The 21,135-nt window shown below is 24.9% G+C and overlaps 2 protein-coding genes across 9 annotated transcripts; both read left to right on the top strand.

Annotated features, from left to right (window-relative positions):
• Positions 1–2,252: 2,252 nt before the first annotated feature.
• On the top strand, positions 2,253–4,517 carry LOC114123442 (zinc finger protein 253-like). 7 transcript variants are annotated; one of them, XM_027986421.2, is made up of 4 exons: positions 2,253–2,515; positions 3,357–3,524; positions 3,594–3,761; positions 3,819–4,517. In XM_027986421.2, exons 2-4 carry the CDS (start codon positions 3,357–3,359, stop codon positions 4,440–4,442), a joined length of 960 nt encoding a protein of 319 aa, XP_027842222.2. In that variant the 5' UTR covers positions 2,253–2,515; the 3' UTR covers positions 4,443–4,517. The 7 variants fall into 7 exon arrangements, with proteins under 7 accessions (XP_027842222.2, XP_027842248.2, XP_027842240.2 ...); XM_027986447.2 differs by having other exon boundaries at positions 2,254–2,515; positions 3,594–3,740; XM_027986439.2 differs by lacking the exon at positions 2,253–2,515 and adding an exon at positions 2,533–2,591.
• Positions 4,518–6,747: 2,230 nt separating this feature from the next.
• LOC114123357 (calcium-binding mitochondrial carrier protein SCaMC-2-like) lies at positions 6,748–20,544 on the top strand. Of its 2 annotated transcripts, XM_027986294.2 has the most exons (9): positions 6,748–7,182; positions 7,623–7,749; positions 15,006–15,093; positions 15,163–15,274; positions 17,005–17,163; positions 17,370–17,627; positions 17,686–17,853; positions 19,343–19,490; positions 19,549–20,544. In XM_027986294.2, the coding sequence occupies exons 1-9, from the start codon at positions 6,982–6,984 to the stop codon at positions 19,728–19,730; spliced, it is 1,443 nt and encodes a 480-aa protein (XP_027842095.2). In that variant the 5' UTR covers positions 6,748–6,981; the 3' UTR covers positions 19,731–20,544. The 2 variants fall into 2 exon arrangements, with proteins under 2 accessions (XP_027842095.2, XP_027842102.2); XM_027986301.2 differs by lacking the exons at positions 6,748–7,182; positions 7,623–7,749; positions 15,006–15,093; positions 15,163–15,274 and adding an exon at positions 15,498–15,759.
• The last annotated feature ends 591 nt before the right edge of the window (positions 20,545–21,135 follow it).

The following is a 21,135-nucleotide window of genomic DNA, read 5'->3' as shown; positions in this document are numbered from 1 at the left end:
ATGTTTCCACAAATTCGGTAAAGGTGTTAATTTAAATTTTTTCTCGAATTCTATAGTTATTATAGCTACAATAATCAATAAAAATTAAAAATATATGAAGCATTCTGTTGCTACTCACTTGCGCACGTGTTCCAGATTTCCAGTCACTCGCCGAAACAGATACTGAGCATATAATATATCGTGATTGCAGACTATTGACTTATATAATATACGTACCTATTTTAACATACTACATAAGTTAATAGTGATACATTCATATTATTGTATTAACCTATTCAACATTAATAATATATTCACCAAATATATAATGAAGACGGCATTCAACATTTATTTATAACTAATTTTTATTTGATTTCACTAATATTGTCGGAAAACACTTGTAGATAGTAATGCAGTAAATAGTTTTATAGGTTATTTGAATATAAACGTGTACGATGTACTACATAATATGTAATATAAGTTATAACCGGTCACCGCATCGACTACATATGTCTTAATTAGTTTTAGTTAGCTATTAATCCAATTATCCATCGTCAATCCGTCAGATTTTCATCAGATTTCACTGTATAATTAACAGGTAGCGAAGGGTATTTGTGTTGTAAATGACTTATAACAATTAACAAGTATATAATAGTTAATAATAAAATCATCAGATTTTATTTAAAATTCTAAACGCTAAACGACCTAAACTTCCCTACAAGGCTACAACTACAATAACCAATATTTTAAATTGAAACGAGGTAGCAATTCTATTCTAACCACGAATAGGCGTAATGTAGGCAATATACGTTACACACTAACCCGCAAACATGCATTTTACGACGAGCGACGTATTTAAATAATTTAGGCGCGCGCTCAACATTAATGAACGGATGGTGCCTGTGTGGGGTCTGCCGAAAGGGGTTAAATCTCGTCGATATATTGATCGCGTTACTTGTGTTGGCAATATTGTTTGTAGGACAACGATACAAAATCGATCTCGAACAAAATCTTCATTCGAATCGCGAATTTGCCAGAATGTTATCGTTATGTATAGTGTAATTGTGTATACTACATTCAATATTGTCTATACTCTATATTACTATATAACACCTATATATTGATATTTTTATATTATTTAATTATAAAAAATAAATAAATGTATACATAGATCTATTTTTCATTGTAGTTTTACCTATCGGTTATCACTCATCACTCAGTGGAAAAGACCTTAAACCAATAAAGGAACGGCCAACGGGTGAAATCATTACACAGGCGCAAATAGGATCGAGCTCGAGGGGGGGCTTCCTGATTCCATCTAAGCCCCCCCCCCTCCCCCAATATAATCAAATGTTGTTTTCGACTGCTCCCTATGACTGTAAAAGTGTACAACATGGTCAATATACATTTTTTTTTACGTTTTAATTATAGAGTTAATTGATATTGATTTATGAAATATTGGGAACATAAATATCGCGCGGTATTTAGAAAATAGTAACGTGTATCATGACTTAACCGCGCGGTAAAAATGTCGTGCGTTAAAATAATGCCCGTGTGTTCGGAGATTGAAAACATAGATGAGATCACCAATGCTCCGAGAAAGATCAATAGTTTAGGGTTAATTAATATTGAAAAGGATATTTATATTGACACAGCATCAGTTTTAAATAACTGCCAAATTCAACAGGAGAATAAATTCAATACTGCATTTACTTATTATCTATAGTTAGTAATAAATATAAAATTTAGTTGGGGGGGCTTCCTATATGGATAACCTATCAATTCATCGCAGCCCATATTGTTCCACTTGGAAAGTAAGTAAAGCAATTGTATGCGTTCATTTGGAAGTGAAACGGTTCATGAGCTTGATCGTGAATGTGAGCACTATAAAGTATAAGCACGTAAGCATTCAACCGGAAGACCCTTAGATCTCAGTCCGTGGTCCGTGTAGAGACGTCTGGAGATCTCATGCTAGACCATGATAACATGAACAGTGGTATCAGAAAAAAACATTTTTTTTTGATTTATGGTAATTTTAGATGTGACTCAAGTGCTTGTATTTAAGAAGAAATTTAACAGCTGTAAACGTTTTAGAATACAAAATTATAAACGCCAATGGCCAATGTTTGAAAACTCGTTTAAATAGTTGCGGTATAATTTTAGAATGTTAACCGAGGTATAAGACATGAAGAATTACCAAATACCAAGTAGTACAATAGTTAAAACCCTGGTTATACGTTATGGTCCACCGTGATAGACGATGATAGTAAAACATTGATAATTATGGCGGTGGAATTATAAACAAATTCTACTATGAAGTATGAATTAATTTTTATTTTTAGGACCAAATACAGACTAAACAGTTCACAGTAGATACCTTTACAGTTAACAAAAGGCTTTAACACCTCATGTCTTTATTACGTCGTCCTCCGTGTTCGCAATCGCAAATGTATACTTCACAGTTTAGCAAACAGACATTTTGAATTTTTCTGTCATCAAATGTTTACTGCTATTAAATTTCCTATCTAATAAAATAGTAAGTAATAATTTCAGGTGTCTGGTACTACAAAAGTCCCAAGATTGGATTCTAATCTTTGATGTATAGGACATAGGTATAAAGTATAAAATGGTAACATTGTTATTGTATACTGCCTGTCTGCCAAGTAACTACAAAATTTGGTCAATCTAGCATCATAACTTTTTCATAAGATTATAATTTACGTTATTAGTTATCACGAAGCAGTGTGAACTTAAAAAAACTTCCTTCAAAGCTCTATTTAAGTTAGTATATTATCTTAAATCATATAGTGCTGTGAAGAAAATATTTATTGTTTTTATTGTTCTGTGGTAAATTTGTGACTATTAGAGAAACATTGTTTTTATTTATCTTCCCTTCAACTCGCTGAGTGCTGACAATTTCAGCAAAGTTCTGTATAATATTATTATCATGATATGAGTTATAACTTATAATTAACTAGTTATATGATGTATGATATATTATCTTAGTTACTACTATAACGTTATAGGTTTATTTGTATTTTATTTTAATAACAATTAAACATTTTGTTCATTCAGTTCTTAGACTAATTTTGGTGCCTACACTAAAACTTGATTATGTCGCTTATAGTGAGTACTCGTTACTCATTATTTATTATAAACCTTTTACTAAGCTATACTAATGAAATAAACTGAAATTTTAAAATAAGTTTATTTCTGTGGTCTATGATTTTTATATTCTACCTCTTAAATTATTAAGCGATTCAAATTAGAATAAAAGTATTATTTGTTACTCAAGTTTGTTAAATATCTGTTTATCAATTTTTGCCTTTAGATTTATCTAATTTTATGTTTAACAATTTAAAACGGAAAAATTTTAGATGTCGACCAGTGAAGAACAGACATCGTCTAAAAAAGGAAAGGGATCTAATCGACACACGACAGTTACTACTACCACAAGCAATGGATTTATATCTAAAGCAATGATAAAGTTCTTGCACTATCAATCATTAAAAGTTTCAAATACTAAGAATTTGAGTAACATCCAAGTTAGTAACACCTGTTACTATGAAATGTATTCCACAATTATAATAATTAATTAAACGAATAATTTTTAGATGATAGCTCAAAATAAAATTATATTGCCAAAAGCAGAAACAGGTCACTCAACTACTACCATGAACAATACATGTAAAACTGCAGTGGCTGATTTGCAATGTCAATCATTAAATAGTTCAAATAAAAATAATTCAATTGATACACTAGTCAGTACAAAATCACAAACGGTATTAAATCCATGCATCTAATGTATTGTTTTACAATTTGAAATAAATAATTTATAGATGGTGAGCCAAATAGAAAGTAAGGCGTTACTGAAAAAAAGGACAGCTACTATTGGTAACAAATTTACTGTCAAAAATACAGTTGTAAGTGGGAATTCTCTTGAAACTACTACTATAGCCATGGGTGACAATAATGAAAACATAGTTCATAGTATTGGAGGAAAAGTTGATTTGTATGTGTGCAAGATTTGCAATAGATCTTTTAAACATCCAAGTAACTTGAAAGAGCACAACAAAATACACAAACTAGCTGAAAACAAAATGCAACCAGATGTAATTCGGCCACATGTGTGCAATATCTGCGGATTAGCATTCAGGAAAGTGTCTACTCTAACTGTGCATCATAGAATCCATACTGGGGAGAAGCCGTTTGTGTGCAATGTTTGCGGTGACGTGTTCTCATGTTCGGCCAACCGGTCGGTGCACATGAGGACACATACAGGATACAGGCCATATGTTTGCAAATACTGTGGATTCGCTTTCAACCAATCACATGTGCTGACTGAACATGTGAGGCTACACACTGGCGAAAGGCCTTATGAGTGTGGTCTGTGCAAGATGGCATTTGTGTCTAGTGGCTTACTTAGAAAGCATACTATAAAAAAACACAATAAACATGCCTAACTTTTCTAAAATATATTTGTATTATGTTAATACAATTGTACAAAATAAAAAAAACAATACACTTTAAATACAAAAGTTTTCTGTATTCATCATTTTTTTTAAATCCTAAGTAATATAAATTATACTGTTTGCAGTTAATAATGAATTTCAAAACATTCAAGGTGATGATGGTTTACTATAATCAGAGATTAGACTTTATTGTTGCCCTAATAATCTTGAAAAAATAAAAAGTATACATTTAAATTTATGCCATTAATAAATAATAATACAAGCAGTAAGAACTTAAAAGAATGTCATACCGCATGTGTTGTCTCCGTCTTACACATGTTAGTAAATTTTTGTTCACCAGTTGCAATAGTGTGATGTTAGTTTTAAATGTTTTGATATAGTGAATTGACCTAATATAACATTTTAAGGTAAAATTATTATCTAAGACCCCACATAAACTTTTATTAATATTATTTTTAAGAAAATTATGATCATTTTAAAATGTACGGTTTCAAATGATCAAAAAACGGCTACGTGGGGCTATGGATAATAATCTAACTATTGAATTGTAAATTGTATAATAGGTAAATTCACTAATATCAAAACTTGAAAACTGACATTACACTGTTGAAACTGGTGAACAAAAATGTAATGTGTTGTAAGTGTGTAGGACAGAAATAACACATGCAGGTACGACATCGTCTTAACTGCTTATTTTATAGTATTGCTAGAATATTTGATAATATTAGTAAAAACAATTAGTATAAATATTTGTCTAGTTAAATTCATGGGTATTGGATAAATTTTTTTTTGCTTTATTTAAGGAGGTGTTTTTAAACTATTTTTACATGCATTTAAAAAAAAAAATTGAAAAATTGAAAATTAATTTTATATTGCGTTTATTATTAAAATATTATTGTATTTAAAATTTAACTTACTATAATTAATAATAATTTAAATAAATATTTAATATGTATTAAATATTATAAAATATGAAATTCAGAAATAGCAATAAACAATAGTACAGTACTACAATATATCTGTTCCAAATAAGAAGACTTCTTTATGCACGTTAGGCGTGCCAACAAGCCGCATTCCATATCAGCTGATCCACGGGCAGTAGTAGATGATCTACTCCGATAGGTCAAAAACATAATTAGGTTGTTTGTGCACAATTCTTTTTATTTGGAAATTTGGAATAGTCATAGAAAAGAGATTAAAAATGGAATAGAGTATAGACCAGTGTTTGTCAACCCGGAGGTCGCGATCACATTAACAAGGGAGTCACGTAGGTCAAAAATAATAAAACGATAGTTTACAAAATAAACATTTTTATTTAAATTTTTTATTGAATAAAAAAAATACTTATACCCGTAACAAGTTTAAATTAGGTACTACACATGGTATTTATAAATGGTATATTTCCTTTGGATAATTGATTAATAATATGATATTTTTATTGTTTAAATTTGCACTTAATATACATAGGGGGGTCGCGAAGCGATTTACCATATTTTATACCTATTTTGGGAATCGTGACACTAATAAGGTTTGCCTATACAGGGTTTGGGACTTATAGTAGGTAACCTAACCTATGGTTCTAAATATTCTAATAAATACTAAAATATTTTGTATAGGCCCCAAAAATTAATTTAAGCGCTAAAACGTAGAAATAATTAGAATATAAATTTTTTTAATACATCTACTGAGTACTGGCTAGTAATATTTTTTAAATATTTCGTAAACAATATATACCAATCATTACAAATATAACATTTTATAATAAATATATTGCCATATAGGATATAGCTGCTATCTATTAAAGTTATATTTATCGTTAATTATTATTTGCTTATTGATTTTAAATCAATATAAAAGAATATAATTTCTTCAGAATTCAAATAGTTATAATTTCCTAGTTCTCATCGTAGTATAAGGAATTCCTTATTTCTTATACTATGGTTTTCATAAAGTATAAAACTGTAGCTGATGATTTTTGAATTTCTGATCACAATTTAATATGGCGACCTTCATCAAGGTAAATTGGATAACTGTAAAAAAATAATTTTTTGGCTGCTAGTAAACTACACGACGTGCATTATAATAAATAAATAAGTTATATTAATATATTATATAATATTATGATTAATTAAAAATTTACCACATATTTAAAATTTAAAAAGGTGGACTTTTTATCAATGAATACCATATTGTGACGATCACGGATCAACGTAGTTCTTTGTATTAAATATGGTATATGGTAACAAAATTGATAAGAAAATTAAGTTGATACAAAATATTGATACGTCTTGATAATGATGATTTTGACTTGTGAGAGTTGGAGACTCGAGTTGTCCCAAATTTCTGAAATTTTCCTATAGAGGAAAACTAGTCAACTTTCTTTTAATTATTTATCGTTTAAAATTTCAAAGTTTAATTTTATATTTTTCTGATGTGAAATGTTAATGTATTTTTGACTTATTTGTTATGTATAATTCTAGTTAGAGTTTTAAAATACAATTGAAATTACATTTTATTTAACTAAGTTAGCATGGTGAACGCTATTAATCATCATGTGCCTGTTGGCCCTGGTAATACTGAAAGCGTAATGCCACCTCATTATCTACATGAACTTCCTAATGAAGATGAACTTCGTTTGGCTAAATTATTTGAATCGCTCGATATGGATAAGAATGGTAAAATCGATATACATGATCTGTCTATTGCATTGCATGATAAAGAATATGCTCAAGTAAGTAAATTACTTTTTTTTGAAAATGATATTTTATGTAGGGTGACCATATACATATATATATATATTTTGTATTTTAAATAACAATTTTGCATAACTCTTAAATAAAAGTACTCTGATAATATTGTGTTAATGAATTTTATATTTTATGAAAATGGGCCAAGTGTCTGTTAGGAAAGGTGATGATGTATGACATATGTATTCATAACTACACTGAGATATGACCTATCTCACTGACAATTGTTTTTTGGGATACCATATTAATTTCATGAAAATAATATGGAAATAATGAGATTAAAATGAGACCATAAGTTTGTCGGGAAAATAAAACACTATACTCAAAATTAAAAACAATTCCATTTTAAACGGAATTTATGGTCACCCTAAGTTAATATAATAAAAGTAGTTTATTTAATTTTACATTTATTTTTATTTTACAGAAGTTTTTAGAACTGTCTGATGCTACTAAAAGTGGTTCAATTACATTAGCTGAATTTATACATTATGTTAAAGAACATGAAAAATCATTAAGGCTAAGTTTTTCAAACATTGACAAAAACAAAGACGGTAAGAAGTAATTTAATAAATACTAACACATAAATTTCAAAAATTATGATTTATAAACTATAATGTTAAGTTAATTATGTATTGAACGGTAAACAATACTAGTACTATTATACTACTATATATTATATTTGTAGTTTGTAGGTATATTTAATAGATTTAAAAAATACATTTATACATTTTGAGTAAAAAAATAGGTTATATTACGAATTTCATCAGAAACTTGTAAGTAATAGCTAAGTCATTAAAATAATAGATATATAAATATACTTTCTTCTTTTTTAAAATTTGTAAATCAGTATTTTTATCATGAAATTTACTATAATTGAATATAATGTGTATTACAATTTACAGTATGTTCTGTTATTATCGCATTTACAGTTTAATTAATAGTTTTACATTCATGTTTTTAAAATTATATTCTTATTATATTTTTTACAATATATGCTTAATTCATGACTTCAAAACTAAATATATAAAACAAATGAAACAAAAATAAATAATTATAGCTTATAATAACTGGTTTTTATTGTTATTATTATTATTATTATTATTTTGAGCAATAATGTCAGAATAAGAACATGAGCAAAATATTCTAACTATTAGAATCTACATTATTAAAATATAATTTTATCTCATAGGTTTTTTTTATTATATTTAAATTAAATATCAATTAATAAATGAAGTTTTATTTGATTATGCATGATTTTAGTTGAGATGAAATAGTTTTATTTGTTATAAGGTTTAATATATTATAAGAGATATGTAATATGACTTATAATTTTTATAAAAATTATCTTATTAATACATCATATATTTTTTACACCTAAAATCTTGTTCAATAATAAGTATATACTTGGTTCAAAACAAGAAGCAGTGTTGGTAGCAGCCGACTTCTGTGCAGTTGGCGTGGAATAGTACTTAATCAAAACAAATAGTTTAGTATTGTAGGGTAAATATTATAGTGTGTGACCTGATTACCGTCGACACAAACTGGCTACCATCAAAGTTTTTTCTTATTTTGAATCAAGTATATATACTTAGAATAACAAGTAGAGTTAGCTGAAAATATATACAATAAAAATAATTAAGTATAGCATATCGAGAAATTTTTATATAATTTATTTGTTGTTTTAATAGTTTCTTGCAAATAGTTTTCACTATTTATTTGTGCATTTTAAATTTTTCATTAATTTAATATTTAATAAATTATTTAATTAAGTGATTACATTACAATAAAAATAAAATCAATAATAATTATGAATTTCTGATTAAAAATTAAAAATAAATTATTATATCTATAGGGAGAGGTATAGAAATCGCATATTATTTTATATTTAATTAAGTACGTCATTGTTGAAGTGCAATTAATTTATTTTATCATTATTTATATTTTATATTTTGTGTTTTGTTTTACCAAATATAATACTTAAAATATCCAAATATCTTTTGAAAAAATATTATGTTTTCATAACTATTATTTATTTATTTATTTTACTAATAATCGCCATACGAATTTTTAACAATATTGTACATATTAATAACATTATATAAGGTATCTGATAACTTACAATGTATAGTAATACACAATAAGACTAAATACAATATAAAAATAAACCCTTATGAGAGACCCATTATAGCTAGATTGATTGTTAAAACACATGGCTCTCCTTAAAGGGTTGTTATCTAAATAGTTTCTTGACACTGGAGCTGAGTAGTAAGAGTCTCGTGAGTAGGTTATTCCCTGAATGTATAAACCTATTCTGGATAACAAACAAGGTGAATCGATTACACCAGAAACTAAACCATTTAAAAATTTAATATCATCCTCATCTCTCCTTTTGTTTAGGGTAGATAAATTAAGTGTTATTAAAACGGGTGTATAGTCATGGGGCTTGTGATTGATGCCCATAGATAGAGAAATCATCTTCATAAAACAATGTTGGACACATTTAATTTGAGTTACCTATGTCACATTTTATCCTTTATGTTTTCAATGTGTTTTAAATTAGTAAATAATAATTATTATCAGACAAGAAAACTGCAAGTTTATGAATTTTATAACTAATTAATGTGTTGACCCCATTTTTATTTTTATAAATCATCATGTATATTTTTCTGCATAGATTTGTACATAATATAAAAAAACATTTCTGAATAGGGGCCCTAAAATATTCCTGTTTAATTGTTGGATAAAATAATGTAGCCAACATTTATTAAAAAATATGTACTTATAGAAATTGACTCTAAATATATAGATTGCTAGTCTTAAATTTAATTACAGTTTTAAATTCAAGTGAAACATATTGGTTTTTGGTAGTAAATGATACTTTTAGTGGACAAAAGTATTTTAGTAAAACAAAATTAAAGAAAAATGGTAAAATTTATGTAACTTTAGTTTTTGACAAAAATTAATTATGTTTTTATGTTAAGGTTCAAAATAAATTTTGAAACACATTCAATATTTATAATAGCATTTTCCAGATATCACATGATCAAAATATTTTAGCAATTTTTTCTGTTTTTCTGGTTTTACAACTTTTGTTTATTAATTAAAAATGTTAAAATTCAAAATAAGGTTCCTAAAAAATTGTTTGTATAGAAGTTAAAAGATATAAAAATACATATGTACCTACTAATATATTTTTAAAAAGGCATTTGTTGTTCACATTTTGACAAAATTAAAGTTATATAAAAAAAAAGTTATCAGTAGAATTCGAAAGTTTTTGCCATTACTCTAAATCTGACACATTGTTTCCAATCAAAATCATTTTTCATAATATTGGTTTATTATTGAATTTAAATTTAATAGTAGCAAGATAAACCTAAAGCTAAAATACAACACCGTGACTTCCTAGTTTTTTATTTTATATTTTTAATTTGTTTTAAACAAGGACTATTTTAGGTAGTTTAATAGTTTCAATAATGAGCCCTTCATTGTTTGTTCATGTATAGTTTGTGTAATAGCTACTTAAATAGTGAATTATTGTCATTTGCTATAGTATCTATGTACAATTGAAGAAAAAACAAACAGTTCTAATTTTAAAAAAATCCATTTTTAAGAAAATGTTTAGTTAAAATATTAATATAGAGTTAATTAGGTTTATTTGTCATTTTTATGAATACTTATATAAGTTTTAATTAAGAAAACATTTTTAAAAAGAAATAATTTTGTCATTCTATAAACAACTAATGTTGTCTAACGAGTAACGACATTCATTTGATAAATTTTATAAATACTAAAAAGATTAGGAATTTAATATGATTTTTATTTATGATTCTTGTGATATTTTAGATTTATCAGTTAAGTATAAAAATACAATATTTTAAATAATTTCATTTATATTTATTGGTAATTATACATTATGTATGTATAACACTTAGATAAATCTTAAGTGTTAATAGTTATGCTAAATAAATATCGTCAGGTTATTCTTTCAGAATGTTTATCTATTTTATTATCCATATTCTTGTTTGCATAAGTCATAAATTGAGTGCAATAAAAAACTTGTTAGGGAGCTAATATTTTAAAGTAGGAACCTTTAGGAGATGCTTTTTACATGCATGACATATTACAATACAATACATTTATGTTCATTCGAATTAATTTTTTTCCATTACTTTCAGTATAATATTATACCTAGCCCAATTAATTGAATTTATTAATTTATTATTAAATTTAAATCTAACACTATTGTCTAGAGCATTTTCAAGATTATATTTGTTGTTTAATTTTAATGTGAATAACGAGCATTTTAAAGTTTAAAACATTTTTTTTTAACTTAAAAATTTCTCTTTAAAATATTTTTTATCATTTTCATAACATTTAATGTATTTTAATTATAATTATTATTATTTGTTAATATTAAATGCCAGTTTGGCAATGTACAGAGGTTATTAGGTGTTATAATATAACAAGAAAAGAATATATAAAAATAAGAAGAAATGTTGAACCCAAGACCTAACTCACTTTACAATTAGGTAAAATATAAAATAAATTCAAAAATTCTATATGTGATTCCCTACATAATATTAATAAGAATTAAATTATATATTATAACTTTAATAATATTCTTTAGATTTATATTCGATAGTATTGAAACCAACTACAAAAAAAATGGTTTCATATTGTCATGTTATTGTAAGCATTTGTGTAAAACAATATCAATAATACGGCGTAAAAATGAGATATACTGTATATATGTATTAGACGTATGGATCCTCTTGTATTGTCACAGACAATTTTGTGATTTCGATGAATATTGTAAAATTATTAACTTAAAATGCATACAGAGGCGTTGCTAGGATTTTTTTATAGGGAGGGCTATACAACAAAAAAATTAATAAACACTTTAATATAATACTTTTTTAACTCAAAAATATTATATTGTACAACTAATAACAAGAAATATTATATTAATTAAATAATTAAAATTTGCAAGACAATTTCCATATTTAAATTTAAATATTTTAAAACAAAATAAAAAATAGGGCCAATGGGGTGGGGGTTATAGCTTTTCCCCCCTTGGTTATGCCATTGAATGCATATAAAACAATTTAAACCGATTTATGTTTAATATTTGAATACAAATTTAAGAACAACTAAGTGGAATTTATATTAAATTTTCAAAAATTTTAAACCAGTAAATACATTTTTATCATAATTTATTTAAAAAAAAATAATAATAAAATTGAAAATTTCAAGTGTATAAATAATTCAAAAAGAATCAAAATATTTTGGAAGTAATATTGTGTTTGGAAAATTTTAAAATTTACATTTTATGAACATTTTAAGTAGCTAAGGATATTCATTTTTAACACAAAACAAAATTGATTTTTTTTTAAAACTGATATATGAAATATTTTCCGTTTTTCCATAATTTTTGTTTATTTTTCTAGTTATTTTGATTAATGTAGAGAATTTTTAAATTTGTTTTCCAATTTTCTATCAAAAACTACCTTTGAAGTTAAAAATCGAAATATTTATTCGGTTTTTTATTGCATCTACATTCTGCACACAAAAAACACATTTTATATAATCAATATAATAATAATATACCTATTCATCACTCCTCTCATCAACTAAAAATTTATAAATAAAATTGGTTGGTTGTAAATATTATTGTTGTACCCGCATACAATTATTTGTTAATAGGTAATATGGTTATGTGTTTATATATAATATTAGCGTCATTCCATTCAAATGAAATAGAATACAATACAAAATAATATCTCTCATTTAAAAATAAATAGTACCTATTGTCAGGTATAATAATAATTAATATTTTTATATTAATTCACACACATACTACTTTAAATAAATATAAATAAATCTTATAAATCTTTTATACACGCAAAAGTATCTATATTTCGAACTCAAAAATCATTTATGTTTATTATTATTATGATAATAATTTAATTTCCTAATAACTACATGATATTAAATTTTTTTTAAAAGATAACACTTATGATATTTTTTAAAATCTAATTGGAGCTACTCTCTATTTTTCTCCCCGCTTTAAATATGACACCACTGACCTAATGCCATGATCAGATCTATTTTTTATACTTCTGGGTTTAATTACAAATCATTAATCAATCAGATCTATAAATCGTAAACTTAATACGTAATGAAGTGTATTATGTTTAAACGTATGTTTTGAGAAAATAAGTATGATGATGTATTGTAAAATTATATTACCTTAAAACTGAATGATAAATCGCATATAAGTATATATAGTTGTAGTAATTATGAGTTGAATTATGATTGTAATTACTTCTTTAATAGCTTATCAAAATTGAATTAATATAATAAACTTATAGGTTTGAATAATTTAATAAGTTTTAAATAGACACATATAGTTTATCCTTTACTATTAAAAACCGGACTCTATAATAAATTATAAATTATAATGATCTGTTTTGAAATTAGATCGTGTTTTAAGGTAAAGGTTAAGATTACCTATTTGTTATTTAAAAATTAAAAATAGGTACTGAGGTATATATTATCTTAATTTAAGTTGATTATTGGATTTTCTTTTTACATTAAATTCGTAATTTATAATACCTACTGTTTTTTAGCAAAACTTACAAATAAAAATATTCGACATTTAAAAATATGATTAAAATGAAATATGAGGAAATATTTTCTAGCATAATAATTGTCAGTTATTGGGATGATAGAATAGTTAATATACCTATTATGTAGTAGATAATAATATTGTCATATATCGTAAAATATATTTTAATAACTCAACCATGCGTCTAAATAAATATTGCATTAACACAACTAAATCGACTTGTGCACCCTTAAAAATAAAAATAAAATTCTATTAAAATGGGACTACTTTGAAGTAAATATTAATTTTGTACTATACGTCTATACTGTATATTTACAGTACTGTAAATATAATAATATAATATAATATAATAATATAATTTACTGTATATTTATCTTTGAGCTCTTCACTTTGTACATCCCTTTCCCCCGCTCAACATATCAAAAAAAAGAATATATTGGTTTAGTATTTATATGTCATATGGTCACGAAAGCTTCTAAAAAACAACTTAAAGCTTTAAGTTAACATTATAGTTAAATTTCATACCTCTTTTAAAAAAAAACTTTTTAGGTAAAAAATAGGTACATTTATTCGTATGAATTAATCTTTTTAAAGGCATTAAAGTTTAACGAATATGCATATTTAAAGATAAGGTTAATATTTCAGTTGATTGAATTTATTTTTCTTATATATTGTATTAATAAATAATATTTATGTTCGTGTAGAATATAATTTTTACTTTAAATTATGATTTATATAATACTGAATTGGCAATTTAAATTTAAAGCGAACAAGATATCATTTACATAATTATTATTTAATATTTAAGTAATTATGAATTTATTTTAATTAAAATTAAGATTTAATTAATAAAATTACAAATATAATTTATGTACTATTTATAGTTTATTCTGTGTGGTTGTATGTGTATTATAAATTTTCGATTTTTAAATTGTATAACTAATACGCGTTACGTATTCAGAACAGCGCATTGCGGACGTATTAATATGTTAAAGCAAGAGTAAAAATTGAACTATTTATTTCGATAATTGATTGTTTCTGAAATATCATATTTTATTAGTTTTACCACGTTTTCTAATTTATAATAAAAAATAAAAAATTATAACTTATGATTTATTTTTAAGTACCTATAACCAATATGAATTATTTTCCAAGTATATTTATTTATAATTTCTTTAGGGAAAATTGATCAATATGAGCTTATAAGAGCTTTTCAAGAATTAGGAATTGAAATTGACGATGCTGAAGCTATAAAACTTCTTAAAAGGTAAATTAATTCGGAGTTGATATTTTAAAATAAATAAATTAAAATATGTTTTTTTTATGTATACTTTAGGATGGATAAAGATGGTAGTTTAGAAATTAGCTTTGAAGAATGGAGAGATTTTTTACTATACTGCCCTTTTACAGATCTACACGACTTAATTAAATATTGGAGGCATTCAACTGTAAGTATGCATTTTTGATAATTATGGATTAAGTGTTTGCAATTAATTTTTTATCAAAACGATCAAATTTACATGTAAGCAATGTATGAAAAATAATAAAAATTTAAAATTGAGAAACACTAAATAGTTTTAACATTGCGAATGTTATGTAGTTCGATAATTATACGCTTGTATCACGTGTGTGACTGCCCCCGCCAATTGACATTCAGCGGCGTTCTGTTTTAGACCTGTGCAAAGAATTATTTTAGTAGACTGTCTATGTGATGTAGTAAATTTTATTCGCGTTTCTATAACTTTTATTATAACTTTTTGTTTTTTAATTTAACCTAACTATGGATACACATCATTATAAAATTTTAAAATACTCACTTGATCAAGACGAAATTGATGGTTTATGTAATTTTGACTATGAAGAAAATTGTCTCTCGTGCTGTGATATTTATAAATCGTATTTAGAACTTTATAAACAAATGGTTGCAAACAAAGTAAGTACTTGAAATAAACGCCTTCTAAAAAAATTATACATTACTATATTAAATTAATTTATATAATATAAAGATTAATTTTTCTTTTGCCAAAAAGTAACATATATTCGACTAAAAAGTAGCTCATATATTTTCATTATAATCTCACACAGTATTTTTTTTTTTTTAAGACAATAATGAATATGTATATTAATAATGTTTACTAATAAAATATTTTTCGTAATGAATTTGTAAACTAATCTTATTTACGCACATACTTTTAAATAAAAATATTGTAGTGCATTGTTAATTACATTATAGTTAAATAGCTTCTAGGGACTTTGGTCTACTGTTTAAATATGCAATTTTATCAAGAACTCTTCCTTGTTTATTTAATTGCTTTCAATCTTATCAGTCATAATAGATAAATTAATACATTGTATTAGTACCTACTTTTTAGCTTAATAATTTTCATGATAAAGTAAACTATTGTAAATTATTATTTAAAATAATGAATATTTAACTATTATATTTTACTAAGCCTACTAATTTAACATTTATTATTTTTAAAAAAGATTTTAAATTTTATTTTTTTATTGTTATATTTTATAATATTGATATTTTATAAAAAAAATTAATTATTTCAGTTAGTTTTGTAAAAAAATTACCTTAAAGGATTAATTTGAAATTTAAACAAGATTTTAATATATTGCTAATAATGTACTATGCACTTGGCAGGTATCTGTAGGTTGAGCTCACTTAATCCAAGGTCAAAATCGTTATTTGTTTGACACTATTAATAAAATACAATTAACAAATAACAAATCTTTTTAAGTAATTTGGGAAAATTCCAATTTTATAAAAATTTTACTGGATTTTTGTAAAAACTAATGTATATAACATAATTATGTAATATATTATTATTCAGTTCTAATAAAAGTAAATAATTCAATTCAGAGACGTCCTAAGGTGGAGGAAGGTTTGGGATAATTTGTTTTAGGTGATACCTCAGAATATAATTTTTTATAACACTATAGGCCCAAAATGTCATACAAATGTGCAAGGCCTAGTGAGCCCTTACCTAAGACCTGCTCCAATTCAGATTTAATTATAATTGAAATATATAATGATAAAGTTTAGTTGTTTAAACAAGCATTGTAAAAAAAAAAAAATTATATCCCACATAATTCTTAAACAGATTTGTATTATACCTATATTTCTTTGTCAGATATTTTTGATAATTAAAAGTTAAATTTCATTATTTAGTTTATAGACATTGGGGAAGATATGAATGTGCCAGATGATTTCACCCAAGCTGAAATGATAACAGGGATGTGGTGGCGTCATCTTGTATCTGGTGGTGTAGCTGGCGCCGTCTCAAGAACTTTTACTGCACCTTTGGATAGACTTAAAGTATTTTTACAAGTAAGGCAGTATAATTGATTAAAAAATAATCTATAACTTAATCTAAATTACTATGTTTACATGTATTATAATTTAATTTTAAATAAAACAATATATCCAACTTATTTTAATTTAAATGAACATGAAGTAGTATTTTTGAATATGTTTTAAGTAATTATTATAATAATTATTACTTGATCATAAAAATATCTTTTAATGTTTCTTAGGTATACGGCAATCAACATAGCAATATAACAACATGTTTCAAAAGCATGTTAAAAGAAGGAGGCAAACGAGGCATGTGGCGTGGAAATGGTATTAATGTACTTAAGATAGCTCCAGAGTCTGCGTTTAAATTTATGGCTTATGAACAAGCTAAACGCCTTATTCGAGGTTCGAGAACTAAAGACTTAACAATATTTGAAAGATTTATGGCAGGATCACTTGCAGGAGGTTTTAGTCAATCATTAATTTATCCCTTAGAAGTATGTTACACTTTTATTTTTATAATAATTAGAATTATATTTATGGTTTTTTTTTTAGGTTTTAAAAACAAGATTAGCCATTAGAAAAAGTAATCAATACAAGGGTATATTTGATTGTATCCAAAAAATGTATTACCGTGAAGGTATGCGCAGTTTTTATAGGGGTTATGTACCCAACCTTTTAGGTATACTTCCGTATGCTGGTATTGACCTTGCAGTTTATGAGGTGATTTTCTTTAAATTCACAAGGTAATCCATCCAAGTATCTACACTCATTATTTTTCATAAAATATTGAAGTTTTCGAATAACAACATACATTTTTAATTTAATATTCTGAAATAGAATGTTTTTCATTTTTATGACACCTTTTATTATTCTGCTAAGTAAAATGATATGATATAGTATAATATGTCCAATTAGCTTGATTCTTCTTATTTTTAAAATCTTCAGAAGCTTCTAGTTTCTTCTCAAACTCTTTGAATAACTTTTTAATTTTTTAACATGTTTCCTCAGATATGTATTTAAGATATCAGAGAACCAATAAGTAAAATTGTAAATATAATAGAAGAATTTAAATTCTAAATAAGTGAAGTAATAGTCAGTAGACCAACTATTCAATGTACTTCTATGAAACTCTTTCTCTGCTTATATAAACTTAAATTAATTAACTACTTATTTAAGATTTGTTGATTATATATTGAAGAGCTTTAAAAATATTTTGGTTTGGAGTATGAAATTAAAAATGTTATTCAAAAAAAAAAAAAAAAATTATAATAAAATAAAGGTTACAAGTAATGTAAACAAATATTTTTTAAGTTAAATTTTTTAAATAACGAGTGTTAGACATTGAAGTGGATCACCTAGTATATAACTTTGTATTAAAAAAATCTATCTTAAAGGATGTCAGGGTACTATTTGTTTTTTCTCTTTGGTCCAAGCGTAACAGAAAATTAATGATCAACAGAATTAATATTGTGTGATTAGTTTTGATATTAATGAATTTACCTATCATAAAACTTTAAGTTAATAATATTATATGATTTATTTTTACAATATTTCGTTTTTTATGCAAGTTAATAGTCTAAAACATTATTCTTTATAAATGTATTATATGTATATCAGATAATGTTATTAACATTAGGAATTCATTGTAAAAATGTGGTTCTCCGGAACGCATAATTTTGTGATTGTTACACGTGGGTCATAAAGATTTAAAAAATAGTGCGCTGAAATCTTCATTAACTATTAAATTTGATAGAATATCCTTAATCATATATCAGAAAAAAAACTTATTTATTTTAAAATGTGTTTTAAATTGTATAATGATTCAATAATATCTATTAGTTAATAATAAATATTATATAATTATTTATTTTAGTAATTCATTATTAATGTTTCAAATTTTGTTTGATGTTGAAATAACCATGAATTAATTTTTATAGGTATGGTCAATTTCTAATAATTTTTAGTTAATTAGTATTATAATATTTACTAACTAAAACAGGTAGTTAAAAATATTTATGGCCTTTATGGCTTATTGGGTTTTGGATGGAATATTAGACGTCCAAATATTAAGTTTATCACCTCACTGATGGTTGATTTACAATATTTTTACATGCTTAGAATTCAGATTTTGATTAATATGAGTTTAGTAGTCATCATTTTCATTAAAACTGCATTATTTTATTAATTGTATGATGTTATTATTTTTTAGACATTAAAAAATAACTATATTGCTTCACATAACAATGGTGAAAAACCTGGAATGCCATTATTGTTAGCGTGTGGTACTGTTTCTAGTACTTGTGGCCAGGTGTGTTCATACCCTTTAGCTCTTGTTCGTACACGTCTTCAGGCACCTCGTAAGTTATTACATTTATTTAATAAATTTAATTATTAATTTATTTATTATGGTTTCAGATTTAGAAGGTCCTGATACAAGGACAATGATGTCAGTATTTAGGGAAATTTGGGTAAAAGAAGGTATGGTTGGTTTGTATCGAGGCATCACTCCAAATTTCATGAAAGTAGCACCTGCTGTTAGTATAAGTTATGTCGTTTATGAACGATGCCGTGAAGCACTTGGGGTTACTATGTCATAACATATGTTATTTAAACTTCTTCATATTTATTTATCTCTTGACATTCAATATTTCTCCTTCATATTTTTAAAATATTATATTAAATATTACGAAAATTTATTGGTGGTTAAATTTTGGGCAATATGTCTTGATGAAAAGTGATCTGAAAGGGTAGAAATTTACATTACAGTCATGGTTACCATAGCCATAAGGATAGAAAAAATATTAAGTTTGATTATTACTTATGTTGAGAAGATGTCAAAAGCTAACATAAATAATATTTATATTATAATTAATAATTATCCTAATATTTAATTATGTATTATCACAATGCTTTTTAAAATACATCTTGATAATTTTACCAATCAAATTTAGGCTCAACATAATTTAATAGATTCTTTTAAACTTTTATTTATTTTTTTATCTCTAATACAAATGCTTTTTCTACCAACATTCCAGATGTAATATAATTTTTCCAAGATAAATTAACTAGGTTTTTATAAAATCCAACTAAAGGGTTTAAGTATTGTCTTTAATTTCTTTGTCTTGCCTGCTGTACACTTTGAATTGGTCATCAAATTATTAAAAGAATATTCTCATGGTTATTAGATATGTATTATAATTTTTAACCTAATTTTCTTTATAACAATTTAACCAATTTTAATTCAACCCCTTAAAAACTGCAATATATATATTTATTTTTTTTTTCAAAAAAATTGTTTAAGTTTGTTCCTAGTCATGCGTGACACTTTTGTTTTGTAAAATATTGTTGTTTGTAAAACCGTTTTTGTTCTCTTTGTTCAAAAATAAATGTTTTTCAATTTTGTAAACAAGATTTATCTTATCGGTTTTTTTTTTTTTTTTGAATAATTTTTATTCTTTATTTATGATGATACTTAAATTGTGTACATATTTTTTAGTTATAACTTAATAATATATATGGTGCTCAATTTAAATTAACTCATTTGCCAATTATTGAGCATGTGTCAAAAAAAAAAAAATTTTAATATCATAATTAAGATGCTACACACACATGTGTTGTCTTCATCTTACAAATTTAAAACATAGAAAAAACTATTTTTAAAAACTGTGAATGCTACAGTCATAACTAATAAACTAAATTTTCACCATTTTTTTTTTTCTTTGGTTGTGAAATATTTTTTTTGTGTTTTTTAAACTTGATTAACTATTTTGTAGTTCCGATATTAAAAAAATAAAAATGATATCTCACAACTAAAATTCTCCATTTTATCTGGTAAAAATTATTTTTTTTAGGACTAGCCTTTTCAGTTCTATCTTGTGGAAACTTTTTTATTATGTTTGACGTTTGTAAAAGTGAAACAACACATATGAGTGTAGTGTCTTCTTAAGTATATTATTTACATACTAATTTTTCTAATAATTTATTGATTTTTGTGCTGTTAAC

Source organism: Aphis gossypii, chromosome 3, assembly GCF_020184175.1.
Source record: "Aphis gossypii isolate Hap1 chromosome 3, ASM2018417v2, whole genome shotgun sequence".
Classification (NCBI taxonomy): Eukaryota; Metazoa; Arthropoda; class Insecta; order Hemiptera; family Aphididae; genus Aphis; species Aphis gossypii.
This window is presented reverse-complemented; position numbering and strand designations above follow the sequence as displayed.

Excerpts from the sequence above, each read along its gene's own strand:
- LOC114123357 (XM_027986294.2), top strand. The coding sequence starts at position 6,982 with ATGGTGAACGCTATTAATCATCATGTGCCTGTTGGCCCTGGTAATACT. Across the intron at positions 7,750-15,005 it reads CATTGACAAAAACAAAGACG|GGAAAATTGATCAATATGAG; the intron begins GTAAGAAGTAAT and ends TAATTTCTTTAG. Across the intron at positions 15,094-15,162 it reads GCTATAAAACTTCTTAAAAG|GATGGATAAAGATGGTAGTT; the intron begins GTAAATTAATTC and ends TGTATACTTTAG.
- LOC114123442 (XM_050204043.1), top strand. Across the intron at positions 3,525-3,593 it reads AGAATTTGAGTAACATCCAA|ATGATAGCTCAAAATAAAAT; the intron begins GTTAGTAACACC and ends AATAATTTTTAG. Across the intron at positions 3,762-3,818 it reads TCAGTACAAAATCACAAACG|ATGGTGAGCCAAATAGAAAG; the intron begins GTATTAAATCCA and ends AATAATTTATAG.